The 16717-nt window shown below is 28.5% G+C and overlaps 2 protein-coding genes across 2 annotated transcripts in view; both read left to right on the forward strand.

The window, feature by feature from the left end:
* On the forward strand, positions 1-4780 carry LOC120149492 (agamous-like MADS-box protein MADS4). The gene is made up of 8 exons (XM_039162265.1): positions 1-405; positions 2650-2728; positions 2913-2980; positions 3072-3171; positions 4119-4160; positions 4262-4303; positions 4398-4546; positions 4623-4780. The coding sequence occupies exons 1-8, from the start codon at positions 221-223 to the stop codon at positions 4696-4698; spliced, it is 741 nt and encodes a 246-aa protein (XP_039018196.1). The 5' UTR covers positions 1-220; the 3' UTR covers positions 4699-4780.
* Positions 3558-16717, forward strand: part of LOC120149493 (protein MADS AFFECTING FLOWERING 5-like) — a 26161-nt gene continuing 13001 nt past the window's right edge. The window contains exons 1-2 of the mRNA XM_039162266.1: positions 3558-3587; positions 9947-10181. Of these exons, the coding sequence (XP_039018197.1) occupies positions 9997-10181 (185 nt within the window). The 5' untranslated portion in view covers positions 3558-3587; positions 9947-9996. The remainder of the gene's footprint in view (positions 3588-9946; positions 10182-16717) is intronic.

Genomic DNA, 16717 nt, shown 5'->3' on the forward strand with positions numbered 1-16717 from the left:
TAATAATTCAAGGCTGATAATATCATCCGAGACTCTAATGAAGTTGTTAGCTAAGATTATCTAAAAGAGCATAGTACAAAAAGAGAAAGGGTTATTGAAGGTCAGCAACAAGAAAGAGAAGAAAACCACACAAAAAAAACCAATATTCTTTCTCTCTGGTTTCTGGTTCCTAATTTGGAAGCCATTGTTGGTTTGGGTTTTAGCTTAAAAAGGTAGAAAAATGGGGAGAGGTAGGGTTGAGTTGAAGAGAATTGAGAACAAGATCAACAGGCAAGTCACTTTTGCTAAGAGAAGAAATGGGCTTTTGAAGAAAGCTTACGAGCTTTCCGTTCTTTGCGATGCCGAGGTTGCTCTCATCATCTTCTCCAATAGAGGAAAGCTGTACGAGTTTTGCAGCAGTTCAAGGTATTTCATTTTCACCAACCAAAAAAAATTCTTTTCTTTCCACTTTCTCTTGCTTTTCCCTTTCTTAGGCTTAGGGTGGTTTCGTGATTGGATTGCGGGAAAATCCGAGAAAGAAAAGTTAAAATGATTTCTTTTTCTTTTTTTACAAAATGAGTTGTGTTTCAGTTTTGCTGTTTCGGTGAATGTCTCGGTGTTTGTAGCACAACAGTGACCAAGTGTTGTTGTTGCTGTTTCCCAGTGATGTTTAGATCTGCAACTGATAAACCATGAAAAGAAGATCACTGTTGTATTGGGACCCAAATTTCATTTTCTTTGTGATTTTCCTTTCACTTTCCCCAGAAACCCTTGATTATCATCTGATTTTCCTCCCTTTTCCTTTTTTCCAAATCTGTTCAAGTCTCGCATACAGCTTTTCTCTCATTTCAAAGCTTATTTTCGTTAACTTTTAACTAATCAGCTTAATTTTTATGTAAAAAAGGGTTTAAAGTTTAAACCATCTTCCATCTTTGTTAACTTTCCAGTTTCTGAGTTTAGGGTTTTATTTGTTCAACTTAAATCCAATTTTAGTTCTTTTCATACGTACAAGGTACTGTTCCTCTGACTGTAAGCTTTGTTTTAACAATTTGAATTGATGTTTTTGTTTGTAATAAAATTGAAAAACAAAACAGACCAAAACCCAAAAGAAAAAAAAAATCCACCGGATTCAAAGCTGATCTTCTGGTATTTACAGAACTTCCAGATGTCACTAATCAATGAAGCAACGAAAACAAAACCAGACACAAGTGTGTTCGGCTCTACAGATAAACAAACCCCATTATGTCTTCTTCTTCTTCTTCCCTGAGATGAAATTTAGGGTTTCTGAATTTCCTAAAGCGGCTGCTCCCCCAGTTTAGGGTTTCGGGTTTCAGTTCTTTAAGGTTACAACATTGTCCAAACTTTTTTGTACTTAAGAGCCCCAGATTCCATCAGATCTAATGTTTGTTTTCGAATTTGTTATCATCTTATATTTCATAGCTTTGTAAACCAGTGGAGAATCTAATCCAAACCCTACTTTTAATTATTGAGTTCTTTCTACTTTATACTAATAACTAAAAAAATAGAATTTTAAAATAATTTTCATGTAAAAAAATTGATACCAGTCTAACCTAATATCAATTGTGGATCCATAAATGATTTTTAGGTTGAGCACACATATATTAATTATTGAAACTTTTCGTATGGATAGGCATAAATAAAATTCAAGTTGGTCACTGATAGTAAAATAAACAATTAATATAAAAAAATTCGAATGCAGGGTGAACACTTGCTCATGGACATGCTTTGCATCCGCCCTGCCTAGTATTATCAATATTTTTTAAAATTCCAATATCATAATCTTATTTCTTTACTATCTCTGAGTTGCATAGATGGACCGACCCTATAACTTTTAAATTCTTACATATTTTAGATATATTTTTACATTTTCTATTGATATTAGAAGTTCATCCTCTCCTAATATTAAATATGTATATGGAGACTGAGAGGGGCTATTGCCCCTCCTAATTTTTTTTAATGAAATTTTAGGTCAGCATTAGTTCAAAAGCAAGTAAAATTAGACCTTTATCTCCTCTAACTCTTTAGATTAAATAACTAATAAGCTTTGTCCTTGGTTGACTCAATAAGGATTGAATGCATTTCTTTAAAAAATTTAGATGAAATCAATCTCCATGTACAATGAACAAGCAAATTCAGGTTTAAGTCTTGTGAACTTACAATATGTACATGCCCTTAAAGATGAAATAGTAGGTAAGGTATATTTGTTGTGAAATAAAAGTTGGAAGTCTAAGTTTGAGCTTTAGTATTAAGGAATATGCTCACATGTGGTGAAGAATTAAATAAACTAATTTATTAAACCAAATAAATGTCCCAACCACTCCAGTTTTTATATTTTTAATAGCTTCATTTACTACCATGTACATATTAATGCCTTTGTGTACTTCAAAAGCTTCTTGAAGTCCATTATTTCCTATAGCATGAGAATTTTATACGATCATACCATGCCCTTTTCCTGCGGATGTTTATGTTTCGACAATGGATTCGAATGATCATTTTCGGGTTATATTATCGTAGTTTGAGAACAAGAGAACGATAATAATTAGAGTGTCGAGATAACGAACAAGATTTTGTTTGGAATGAAGATTAAGAACTTTGTCAATGTGATTAATTATGTTCATCGTTGTTCATTGAATATGTATATATATATAGTATGGTGAAAACACTGGAGAGGTACCAGAAGTGCAACTATGGAGCACCAGAGACAAATGTGTCAGCTAGGGAGGCTCTGGTAACGTCTAAAACTATTTTTGAGAAATTAGGGTTTATTACATTTCCATGTATGAGAAATTAGGGTTTATTAAGGTATATTAAACTAATTTGAAGTTTTTTCGAACATATTTATGTCTAAATATTCATGAATTTATTAGATACGAGAGTCGGAGACGGGTACTTATATTCATGCTACTTTGTAGGAGTTAAGCAGTCAGCAGGAATATCTTAAGCTTAAAGCTCGATACGAGGCCTTACAAAGGTCCCAAAGGTGAGTCAGTTGACCTAAAAAAAATGGCTAAAACTTAACACCCAGACTGTTTTGGATGATTCTTTTTGTTCTTTTGATTTTATTTTGTTAGGAATTTCCTAGGTGAAGATCTGGGTCCTCTAAGCAGCAAAGAGCTAGAATCCCTTGAGAAGCAGCTTGATTTTTCTTTGAAACAGATCAGATCAATGAGGGTAATCCAGGCTCCTTTTTCTCTTTGGAATTTGCATATCTTTTATCAATCTTTACATATACCTAAAAATGAGTATATATCGAAGTGTTTGAAGATAACAACATACATAGTGATCGCATAATGAAATATACACTAAGATTTCTTTTAGTTGAAAATACTTTTGAAAAAAACTACCGACAAAATAGAAGAATTTTCACTAATGTTGAAAATAGAAAAAATTTCACTAATGTTGAAAATAGATGAATATAGGAGGAATATACGTCAACAACTTTTCTTCTAAGCATAATTTGTAGTATCTATTTAGAGAGATGACGAGTCAAACTCGAATAAGAATTAGGTTGAAGTATACGATGGTCTCTCGATTATAGGGTATTGCTTTATTAAGTCATTTGACTATTAAAAACTACAAAATAGTTCTCTGACTACAGAGTGTTACTTTGTTGATTCCTTCACTATTAAAAGTTACAAAATGATCACCCGACCATTCATTATGTTCCAAATTTGTCATTTTTCATTAAAAATTTGATAATATTATGAGCTAAAAGTTAACTAGTTGATTGTGATAGGATAAAATCTAATCTTAGAATCTTAAACGAATATCATATCTCATTCATTATACTATTGCTAACGTCCAACTTAGACGCCCGTCAACATTTTAACGAAAAGGATGACTTTGAAACATAATGAATAGTTGGGTGCTATTTTATAACTTTTAAAAACTGAGGGACTTAATAAAGCAAAATTCTATAGTTAAATGATCATTTTGTAACTTTTAATAGTCGATAGACTTAATAAAATAGTATCTTATAGTCGGGGATCATTTATGTACTTTACCGTAAGAATTAAAGAATCCGAGCAATGTATTCTCCTATGTGAAAGTTTAGAATCTATTTTGTGCATGCCTTATTGTTTCTAATGAACATTGAATCATTTGGTGTTCTTTTGTAGACCCAATATATGCTGGACCAGCTCGCTGATCTCCGACGGAAGGTATGCAGTTAGTTATCATCTAATCCAAGACTTGATTAAGTTTCTAAACTCAGATTTCTCTCACTAATGCAATATTTTCCATTTAATTCTCTTTAATGCAGGAACAACTTCTCAATGAAGCCAATAAGAACCTGAAACAAAGGGTACGTCATTATTCAAAACTCAATTATCAACCGATTCGAATCTAGATATCGTCTCGAAACACCATATTCATCGAGGATCGGATCTTTTTTACAGTTGATTGAAAGCTACCAAGTTAATTCACTCCAGTTGAATCCGAATGCAGACGATGTCGGCTACGGCGGCCGACATCCTGCTCATCATCCTCATCCTCATGATGATGGCTTCTTCCACGCATTGGAGTGTGAGCCTACATTACAAATCGGGTACGGCCTTTTGCTACTCTGAAATTTGAATTGAAACATATGCAGACATGTATGAACATGTGTTCGAATGACACAGATACCAGCACGATCCGATATCGGTCGTCGACGTGGGTTCGAGTGTGAATAACTACATGATGGGATGGCTACCGTGACAAATTACAATAGAAGAAGAAGGCATGCATGCATGCATGCATAAGAGAATCAGCACCAATTTAATCAATCTGTTTGAATGTTTCTTCGATGAAAGGAAACAGCACTTTATAATGCCATGGATTTGAATAGCAGTACTGTTGTAACTTTGTGTCTTTTTAATTTGGAGGATGAACTGTAAGTAAACTCCTTGGTGTCGGCTCTAGGGCACTGCGCATATTTCCTTTGAAACACGGTTTATTCTGTTTGAAATAATGTGCTTTGCTTGCTTGCAAGAGAATTATAACTTTGTGCATTTTGGTATTTGCTTCAACAAACATTCTATCCAGCTCTATTTATATTTGCTCATCTTTATGTACTTATTGCGTAACTATGATGATCATTTATATTTTCACAATAATTTAACGTGATTATAAAATAATATCTATTCATAATCTTTTTAATCATTGATAATGTATACACATTCGTAGACAATTGTTTAAACCACCTTTAAGGAGAATAACATCCTTTTTAACTATGAGACCATCGAAAGATTTAACTAAACAATCCATTATCACAATCATTTATAGGGATTTACGAAACCTTTAGGATTCGAATGTTTGAGATTTTAAGAATTTAGAGATTTAAGTTTAAAAGTTTATGAAAGTAGACGATGATAGATCATTAGGTGATTTATGATGACTAAGGTGGTTGTTCGTCTATGATCGATGGTAATTAAGATGGCTACGACAGCGACGGTGACGGCTATTGTTTAGATTTTGAAATGAAAATTCTTTATATTTTGAGTTTCTTTTAGATTAAAGAAAAAATATTTTTTAAAAAAACTATAACTTTTAAAATTTGTTCTAAATATAATTTAACATTTTATAATGTTGATTTTAATGGTTGTTATAATCAAAACACTTAAAATTAAAACGTTTGTAACGTATAAATTAAATAAAATATAATTTAAACATTTAAATAGAAAAATAATATAATTGAGATATTTAGTTTTGTATTAATAAAAACATGGAATAGTCAACTTAAAAGCTGTGGGGCTGCTACCCACGTGGTTTATAATAAAGTACGCGCTCGGATCGGAATGACATGACAATACTAACACGGTACTGTTACAATTACTATTTACACCATATAATTTAAAACAATACACACACGACGGATTGGTCTAGGATGAAATATTAGGTCTATTAAGTAATGTTAGAAGTTCGAATCTTGGTGTTTGTGAATGGAGAAAATTTAGTTGAAAGGGTAGTCATCGTTTCTGTAGTACCCGATTTATATTAGTCGGTCAATAGATCGAATACCGGTGATTAATTAAAAAAAATAAAAACGTGATATATTCAGATACACTTGTCAAGATTCTGTTGTCCCTACCTTCACACGTGGAACTAGCTGAATGGCTCTTGACCACGCTAGCCTTATCTTAAGCCGCCTCGAAATCGCTTGTGAAAAGCGTGGCGACAATATGCAAAGACGCTTCAGGCTAGACATTATTACTCATAGGGGGTTCATTTGGTTAAAACGGTGGTCGATCGAATCGAATTAATCATAATCGAATTAATTAAACTTTTTTTTTAACCGAACCAAATTTTTTTCGAACATATTAACTGAACCAAATAAATTTCGGTTAATTCGGTTAATTTCGAATTAACTGAATTTTTTTAAATTTTCTAATTTATATAAAAATTAAATATTTTTTAATTCAAAAAAAGTTTATAATTAATTTAAATAATATATAATTATAAAATAAAAAAGTTAGATAAATTTTTTAATTAATTAATATTGATTTAAGTTTAAAAGTTATTGGATCTTAAATTATTAATTGGATTTTAAATGGTTTGGGCTATGTTATATATAATATATATATTTTTAATTAAAAAAGTTTACAAATAATTTAAATATATAATTATAAAATAAAAAATTTATATAATTTTTTAATTAATTAATATTGGTTTAAGTTTAAAAATTATTAGATCTTAAATTATTAATTGAGTTTTAAATGATTTGGGTTGAGCCCATATGTTATAAATAATATATTTAATATTTAAAATTTAATTTCGGTTAATTCGGTTAATTAACCGAATTCGAACCGAATTAACCGTTAACCGAATTCTAAAAATTTTCTTAACCGTTAACCGACCGAACTAATTCGGTTCGATCGGTTAACCGAATTAGTTAAGTTATTTGAACACCCCTAATTACTTAGATAACTCATAGGAATAAGGGTAAACTATATATTTAGTGCTCCTACTATTTATAAAGTACTATTTTAGTCATTGAATTATTTTTTAAATTGTACATATCATTACGTTTTGGTTATTCATCGTTAAAAAACAAAATTATCGATGTGATTTTTTAAAAATGACACAGTATTATTTTATGATGATATATCATCATCACTGTTAATTTTTATACAATTAAAATAAAAATTAAAATAATACATGAGCGACTAAATATATCGTTTATCTAAAATATTTTTACTTTTAGATTTTATCAATTTAGAATATATATAGAAGAAAATAAAAAACTGTTGGCAGGATGATAATAAAGATTATATTGTTAGGATAATATTAACATCAAATTAATATGAGTTGTATGTAAGTATAAATTTTAAGATATTATATTATAATTTCAAGAGTGTAAAATTAAAATATTAATATAAAATATTAAAAAAGTTAAATTATATAATAATTTAAAATTTTAAATAGTGTGATGGCTCTTTCAACTCATCCTTAAAATAAAGTATTAAATTATATATTTTAAATATATTAATATTATTTATTTTATATCAATAAAAAATATTGAAAAATTAATTTTCTTTTTTAATAATTGTATCCCTAGCTATTTTTAATATTTTTCACACTTTTATTTGTTAATATCACATATTTGTTTAATTTTAGATCTCAAACACCTTTTTGCTTTTATTTTAAAAAATTAAGATGTATATCAAAATATCATAAATCTACATTATAATTTATTAAAGATTTGAACGGGTTTACACTAAACATCGCACACCGTAATATATCATTAAAGTGATATATCAAGATGTATTACTATCTAAGTTATTCTTTTTAAGTAAATATTAAAAATGATAAATTATACGTTTAACAATTACATTATCGCTTTTATTTCGTTTTAGTATCTATACTTTAATTTTTTCCAAAACTATTAATGATAACGTGATGTGATATGTATTTTTTTTTAATTTCCACATCATTTTTCTATTTCTCTATCAATATATTTTAATTAATTTATTCAACCAATTAAATGATGACACATTTTACCAATTACGAGAATAAAATAAAAGAAACTATTCTTGCTCATAGTATGAATTGAACCTAAGCCTTTATACATGAAATGCAAGACACTCAACCATTGAATTAAACTAGTCATTTATATTAATTTTATCATATTTTGTATTTAACTTATATTATAATATCACCAAAAAAATTAATATTTTTCGATGATTATAAAATTCAAATATGGGACACTTTAAATTAACGATAGAAAGTTTAGTCATTCAACTATAACGTGAATATATTTTTATTTTATCAATCTTAATATTTACTTATATCCTTATTAAATTAAAGAATGATTTTTTACTTTATTTAAAAATAAAAATAATTACTTTTATATATTTATAAAATTTATATTGAATAATTATAAAAAAATTATTTATAATATTATGAAAATATTTCTTAATTTTTTTTAAAATTCAATTATTTATTTATTTGAAATGATACTATTTCAAATTATCTATTTAAATTTAAATAATATTGTAGATGGCTAAAGTAATAGTTGGGGAGTAAATGTATAATTTACCCTAAATTTAAATTATTTAAAATTAAATAGATAATTTTAAAATAATTTATTTAAATAAATAATTAATTGTATTTTTAAAAATTAATAAATATTTTTATAATATTATAATTCTAACTAAGTTGAAAAATTAATTTTAATTTTAATAATGATATAAGTAAGTATGAAGTTCAATATAATAATAAAAAATTCACATTATAGTTGAGTGACTAAGTTTTCCATGATTAATTTAAAGTGTCCCGAATCTGAATCTTATAATCATAAAAAATACTGATTTTGTGGTGATATTGTTATATAAGTTAAAATAAAAATGTGGTGAAATTTGTTCAAATTACTAGTTTAACTTAATGGTTGAGCGATTTGTTTCTCATGTATGATATTTAGGATCAATTCATTCAAGGAGAAAGAATAATTTATATATTTTTATCTCATAGGTGGTAACACATGTCAACACCTAATTGGTTGAATAAAATTAATTAAAAAATACTGAAAAATAAAAAAATTGAAATGTCATGTAACATAAGCATCAGTGTATCACCGTCAATAATCTTCGAAAAAAATAAGGTTTAAATACTAAAATTAAATAAAAATAATAAATTAGGTACAAAATTGTAATTTATCTTTTTTAATTTTTACGTAATAATGATAATTTAACTTAAAGATCAAACAACAATATTATAATTTATGCCTGTCCTCGTTTCGTCCTCACTTGTTTTGCATCATTTATGCGCATCTAATATAATTGTAATTACATTTTTAAATAATCTGAAATGATTATAAGATAATATTTTTTAATAATATTTTTTAATTATTAGAAACACATACTCTGTAAATGTAGTTACCCGGATCTAGAACCTCAAGAGAGAACAATATTTTCTTTAACTACTGAAGACACCTAACGAGTATAACAAACATATTTTAAAAATAAATATTTTATATTTTAAAATAAAATTTTATTTTCCACATAAAAATGAATAATTATTAATTTATAACACAAATTACAAAAAAAATAAAGGGATTAAATTTTTAAAAATGAAATAAGAATAATTAAGCTAGGGATGATCGATTTAAAAAGTGTTAGTGTTACCAACAGAATTTTAATTTTTTAAATCAAATAAATAAATGGATTACATTTTTAAAATTATAAGGAAAGGGGCTAAGATTCAAATATCTAAAGAGTTCAGGACCTGGGAACAAAATTAGACCTGAAATTATGATATGATAATGCGGAAATGGAAATGGAAGATTAAGGAATAAAGCACCTAAAATGGAAAAAAAAGAAAAAGAAAAAGAAAAGCCGCGTTCAAATACGACACGTGTTAAATATATAATATCACAGTTATTAAGGCCACACATTGACTAATTACTATTATTAATATTTTATTTTGTCAAAGATAAACAGTAATAAAAGCTTCGTCTTCACTAGAAATGATAAATAGAGAAAAGGAGCAGAAGAGAAATTAGGAAAAGATCATACGAAAATGGGGAGGAGGAAGGTGGAAATAAAGCGAATCGAAGATAAGAACAGCCGGCAAGTCACTTTTTCAAAACGCCGTTCCGGCTTGATCAAGAAGGCTCGTGAACTCTCCGTTCTTTGCGACGTCGAGATCGCTCTCGTCATCTTCTCCTGTCGCGGCAGGCTTTACGAGTTCTCCGGCGGAAAGAGGTACCGCTTCGTTTTATCACTCTAAATTCTCTCAGGTTTTGTTATGCAATTTGAATTTTTTTTTCCAAGTAGGTCAACGAGAAGTCAATCGATAATTCAAACAGTTTTGCTTGTACGTATTTCTTTCTGTTTGTTTGTTTGTTTAAGTTTTCGAGTATTTTATTTATTTCTTTTCAATTTCTGTGCACTTTCATGGTCTTATTTCGGTATAACTGTTTCTCCTTTAGTATGCCGTATGATCACTAGGATTCTTGAGCTCCAATGATTTAGGAATTTGTGCTTTTCCATTATTTTATGTAAAAGGCTAAAGATACGTGCTCGTCTCTTCGAAACCCCGACGATTTAGCTCGTATTAGATTTGTTCCTCCCTTTGTCCCGCATAGTTTCTCTAAAAATTAGATTGAAACTTAGAATTTGAATTAGGAGTTCTTCTATTTTTAGCTTGTTTGGAGTGTTTGCTCTCTGACTAAATAAGCTATTTCTGCTCCATCATGACATTCTAAGATGTATATACCTCAACGAATATAGAATTTTATGTTAAAATGATATATATAAATATAAAATTTTATATTAGAAGAGAAATTTATAAAATTTAAAAAGAAAAATAAATTGAAAATTGAAAATATAAAAAGAAAAATATATAAAAGTTTTAATTTTTTTATGTTTCTGATTTTATTATTGTTTAAATAATAAATCGATAAAAAATTATCTAAAATATTATTACATTTATTTAAAACATTAATTTTTTTATATTTTCTTAAAAATGTCTAAATAAAATCGATAGCACTTAATAATGTTTCCGGTCATTTTTATCAAATTCGATAAAACGTTCAATAATAACAAAATCAATAGCATCTAATAATATTTTCGATTATTTTTTTATTAATTTTATTTTTTTTATCATATATTAAAGTTGTTGTACGTCAGTATTTCCCTGTGAAGTTTTCGTTTTGTTTTTCGTAAAAGGAATAAAAAAACGTTTTTTTGTCCATTGCCTGTCCCCTTCAATGCTGGTCTTAAAGTTGACGTTGACCGAGTGAATCGTTAATCGTGAGAGACGTTAATTGGCAGGTGAAAGGATTAATATGGGGTGGGGGTAGGGATAGGGATGGCAAACGGGTACAGTTTCGTGGATTCCGCACCGCATCCGTTCCAATTGGAGTGGGGATGGACATAATTTTAGCGGGTAGTGGGCGGGTGTGGATTTATAAAGTGGTACCCGTCGTGGGTCGTGGGCGGGTAATGGGTTTGAGACATTACCCGCCCCGCATCCGCCCTACATCCGCCCTCCCCACATCCGCCCACCCAGCTAAATATCTATTAACTTTTGGACCATTATAAATTTAGGTGTAATTTTAGAGACTAATTTATAAATTTTAATATTGTATAATTTATAACATATAATTTATCCAAATATTAAGGATATTTAGTAGGGAAATATTCGGCTCTTTGATTAAACCCATAATCCCACTAACCACGTCACTTTCCATGTTCTTTAGCTCATTCTGCCCATCCAAACACAAATTAGCCGTACTATAAGCATTAACATCAAAAGCAGCAGTTTCCATGTTCTTTAGCCCCTCAAAACCCATATTAGGTGCACTATGAGCATTAACATCGAAAGCAACACAACAATCCAGCTCTACGACTACATGCTCCCTACAATCTCTCTCCATAACATTCGTAGAGCTACTCCTCTGACAAATTGAAGCATGCGCTGCTACCCCATCACGAACTGTCTGGGAACCAACTCCAACATCCCATTAGTTTGCTGTCAGGCGGGTCTAGATGGGTATGTCGCTAGTGGGTGTGGGGATGGATTTGAAAATGTACCCGCGTGGGCGGGTGTGGATTTGAAAATTTGTACCCATCATGGGTGGTGGGCGGGTGGTGGATTGAAAAATATTAGGTGGGTATGGGGATGGGGGAGGGGGTATCCGTACCCGACCCGCCCGTTTGCCATCCCTAGGTGGGGGTAACCTGAGGGAGGCTAGAGGAGAACTTGGATCTCGGCAAGAGAGGGGATTGTTATTTTTAAGTTATAGATTTGAGGGGTTGAGTTTACGTGATATATGTATATTGTCAATAATTAAAATAATTTTTAAATTAATATTATCTTATAATTATTATAGACTAATAATTAATTTAAGACTTTTTCTTTAAATGTTATGTGCCTCCTATATTTGAGCCCTCTAGCATTTTAGACATCTGACACTATAAGTCTCAGTCATTATAGGCTCGACACTATAAGGTGGTGTTTGTTTTCATTGTTTAAAGTCTTCAAAACTCTTATGTCTGCACCGCGCAGACTACGCGTAGACATTGGACTTCACATACCGTTTGTTTTTTAGAAGACATAAGCTATTCTAACGTCTGCACGTACTCTTCTTGGCGCAGACGTTGACTTATGTCTTCAAAACTATTCAAAGAACCATTTTTACTATTAATTTTTTAAAAATTATAAAATATCATTAAATTTAATGAATTATTACAAAATAATCACTATAATGTTATAATAAATTATAAAAGTTCGATAATATAATAATTATTTTATAGTATTTAGATAAATTTATTAATAATTTTATAATATTTTAATAAATTTAATAAGTATTTTATAATTTTTTTAAATTTTATTGACGAAAATGATCATTTGTATATAACTCAACGATATTTAATATACTTTATTTGAAAAAAATATATTAAACTTAGTAAAAAATATTATACAATTAAACTTAGTAAACTTTTTTTTATATAAAAACTTAGAAAATCATTGGGACATACAATTATTAGCATTAAAAGACAAAATAAATGTTTTCATAAAAAAATATTCACATTATTGAAAAATCTGATTCTTATCATTTAATTCTGGTAAAGTACGAAAGTCTCTTATTCAAAATAAATAAATAAATAAATAATATAATTTTTCTATATAGAAAATACTAATTGATGTATATTATATGGAGTATATATTATACATATTTTTTGACGTTACTAGAATTGGACTGTACCACTCGAATAAATTAAGATGATTTAAAAGATATTATAAAATCGAGTATTGATATATTTGTGAATCGATAATAATTGAGAATTAAAATATAATTTTTTAACAATTACTTAAATTGAAACAAACAGATTGAATTAAAATTAAATTGATTTCATTATCGATTGATTTAATAATAATTTTTAAAATGATATATAATATTAAAATCAAAATCTGATAGTCTGTAGATGTAATAATTTATAATAATAAAATTTATATAATATTTATTTAATATATTTTTTCAAATAAAATATATTAAATATTATTGAGTTATATATAAATGATCATTTTCGTCAATAAAGTTTAAACAATTATAAAATACTTGTTAAATTTATTAAAAGATTATAAAATTATTAATAAATTTATCTAAATACTATAAAATAATTATTATATTATCAAATTTTTATAATTTATTACAATATTATAGTGAATATTTTGTAATAATTCATTAAATTTAATGACATTTTATAATTTTTAAAAAATTAATAGCAAAAATGATTATTTGAATATAGTTTAAAAAATCAGTTTTTTTATATTTCAATTTATTTTAACAGTTTGTAGACGTTAAAAACCAAACAATATTTTTTTTGCAGACTTTGGTCTACCTCTTCTACTGCAGATGTGGTCCGCAGACTGCAGACCTTTTACCTCTGCAAAAATAAACACCACCTAAGTCTCGATCATTATAAGTCTGAAACATCTTGATTACACTTACACGATGAATGGACGCGACAGAAAAGATCTCGTGGTGACCTTACATTATTTATAAATAACGGTAATCTTTATAACACCCTAAACCTAATCTGTAAATACAGTGAACTTATAGTGTTGTATTTGGTCCCTCAAAACGATCCAATAACTTACCCATAAAATTTTTCACATTAAAGTCCAAAACCACTTTTCCAATTTAAACAGCATCCATGACATAATTTGGTAAAACATTTGAAATACAAATATGGAGCTTCAACACATATATGTTCAACAAAATAACCAAATAGTCAAAACATATTATTACAACTTACAAGTAGAGTTTCAAATCGCGGTCGCGTTTTCGGTTATTTCGGATTTATCCATCACTGGAGCTATTGCGGTCGTCGCGGTGCGGCCGTCGAGGGTAACTCAGACGGCGACGAAACCGCTATATCGCTGTCGAAATTGCGGTCGCAGACCGTTTTTTAAAACCCTGCTTACAAGTATGTCAAAGTTTATAAGCCAATATATAAAAAAGGATCTTATGGATGTGTATACCCTTGATGAAATAAGATATAGTATTATGATATTTCGACGTTAAAAATCCTCTGAATATATTGATGCCTTGAATTAATCATAAAATTTAAAATGATACACACAAAATTTTAAACTATATACTTCACATAACATATTTTGAACGACTAATCTACTATATACATGAAGTAGATAAACTTAACCAGGTTAATCACAACTAGAAGCAAACAATTGATAAATATACCCTAAGGTAAATATTCTAGCATATCATCATCGAGAAAAACATACGCATAATAATTCACAATTCAATTAAGCATTCATTATTCTCACTTTGCATCATATCTATATTAATATTAATCATATCAAGAATATTTATGTTTACTTATTTATTAAATATATCACTATTCAATTGTAAACATCACCATACATCAATTATTGAATATTTAAATCATAAATTTCAATAAAATCGCATATAGTATCATCATTAAAACTATATATAATATAATGTGCTCAATACTTAATTTACACTACTAAGGTTGAATAGAGTATCATCACACCTAAGATAACCTACTATTAATATTGGACCACACAATATAAGATATTTTTCTTATACCTACTATTAATATTGGACCACACAATATAAGATATTTTTCTTATTATTTTAGGGCGGTTACAAGTAGTAATATTGATTCTAAAGACTCAACCATTTAATAGTGAACGCTCAAATGCACTATTATTATTAGTGCTCGAATATGAGACTTCTAGAGATAATAATCATCCTTTTAATTATCGAGGTCGCTTGGTGTTGTAACTCCCTAGACCTTGTCTATATGTTACGACTAGATCTAATGGATTACAAGAAAATTTTCAAACATCTCTAAAACTTAATAATAATAAAATCAAATCGAGTAATATAAAATATAAAAGATCATGACTAAAACAAAATATCAAATAACCAATATTAAAATAATTCATACGTCAATAATAAAAGTAATGTGCGTTATGAGACATGTATCTCAAAATATATGCATATGCCACCAAAATAAAGGTAATCTGGAAGATGAAAACATTTCAACAAAAGTTACTGTATGAAATGGTCGATCCTCCAAGTGTAAAGTTCGGATTGCTTATACAAAAGTATCTGAAATAGGAAGTTGGGTAGTGAGCTAGGGAACTCAATGTGTTCCAAAAATACATAATAAAACATACGAATAAGTTCTAAAATCAGTTCAATATCATATTATATAAGTGACAGTAAAGTTTTTATTTAAAACACAACTACCTTCAAACCATACACCGATATGCAGTTCTCCAAAACTACATCCATAAAGACTTATCTTAGGCTCATTGAGCGTAGGAGCCAACTTAAGGGATAATCCATAAGAGAGTCATCCTAAAGGAGTGTTTTAAGATCCATAAGGTTTACCCTAAGGCCATTAGCATAAGAACCTACCAAAGGTTCACCTTAAGTCCATAAAAAATTATCAACTTGATAATCATTCTTTAAAGTAGTATCAATATGATCAAAAAACCATACATTAGACAATCATACATCAAACACTCTGTATCACATCCTAGAGAGTACCTAATAAAACAACTTTTAAGTAGTACCAATAGGATTAGAAAATCATACATCAGACATATTTAATTTTTCAAAAAATCAGTAATAGAGAATAGGTATCAAGCAATATGATTTAAAATCAGTAAATAAAAAATCAAGAATAAGTAAATCAAGAATCATACTTTCAAGAAGATAATCATTCGAAAGTCAAATCAGATAAAACAATTATATTTCAAATAAGATAATACAATCGGATATTTAAAACAATTATATAGCACACAAGGAACACATCTAGCAAAAAGGGTCAATTCGAAAGATTTACTGAACACCGGCCTAACGACATTAAACAATAGTACACATAAGTCATATCAGAATAGAGTTATCATGTGAATAACAATCTAAATGGAGTATTTATAAGGGTTGCAAAACTATACGGGTAATCACAGGCTCACACGACGACCGAATCAAGTATAGTTGTATCAGATAGACGTACGATCGAGAGAATCACGAGTACCTTCATAATCAATAGCATAAATCAATTCTCAATCCAACTTTACAAGCGCTCAAATAAACTATTTAAATAAACATTCATGTTCAGGTTTAAGGTTTATTTTGTAGTTTTTCATGTTAGAATTTGGTAAAACTAATTTTAAATTCAAACTCAAGACGTCGAAAAAACCCAAAATATAACTTTTCGGAGAAAGACAATTT

Source organism: Hibiscus syriacus, unplaced genomic scaffold (genome assembly GCF_006381635.1).
Source record: "Hibiscus syriacus cultivar Baekdansim isolate YM2019G1 unplaced genomic scaffold, ASM638163v2 tig00111005_pilon, whole genome shotgun sequence".
NCBI lineage: Eukaryota > Viridiplantae > Streptophyta > Magnoliopsida > Malvales > Malvaceae > Hibiscus > Hibiscus syriacus.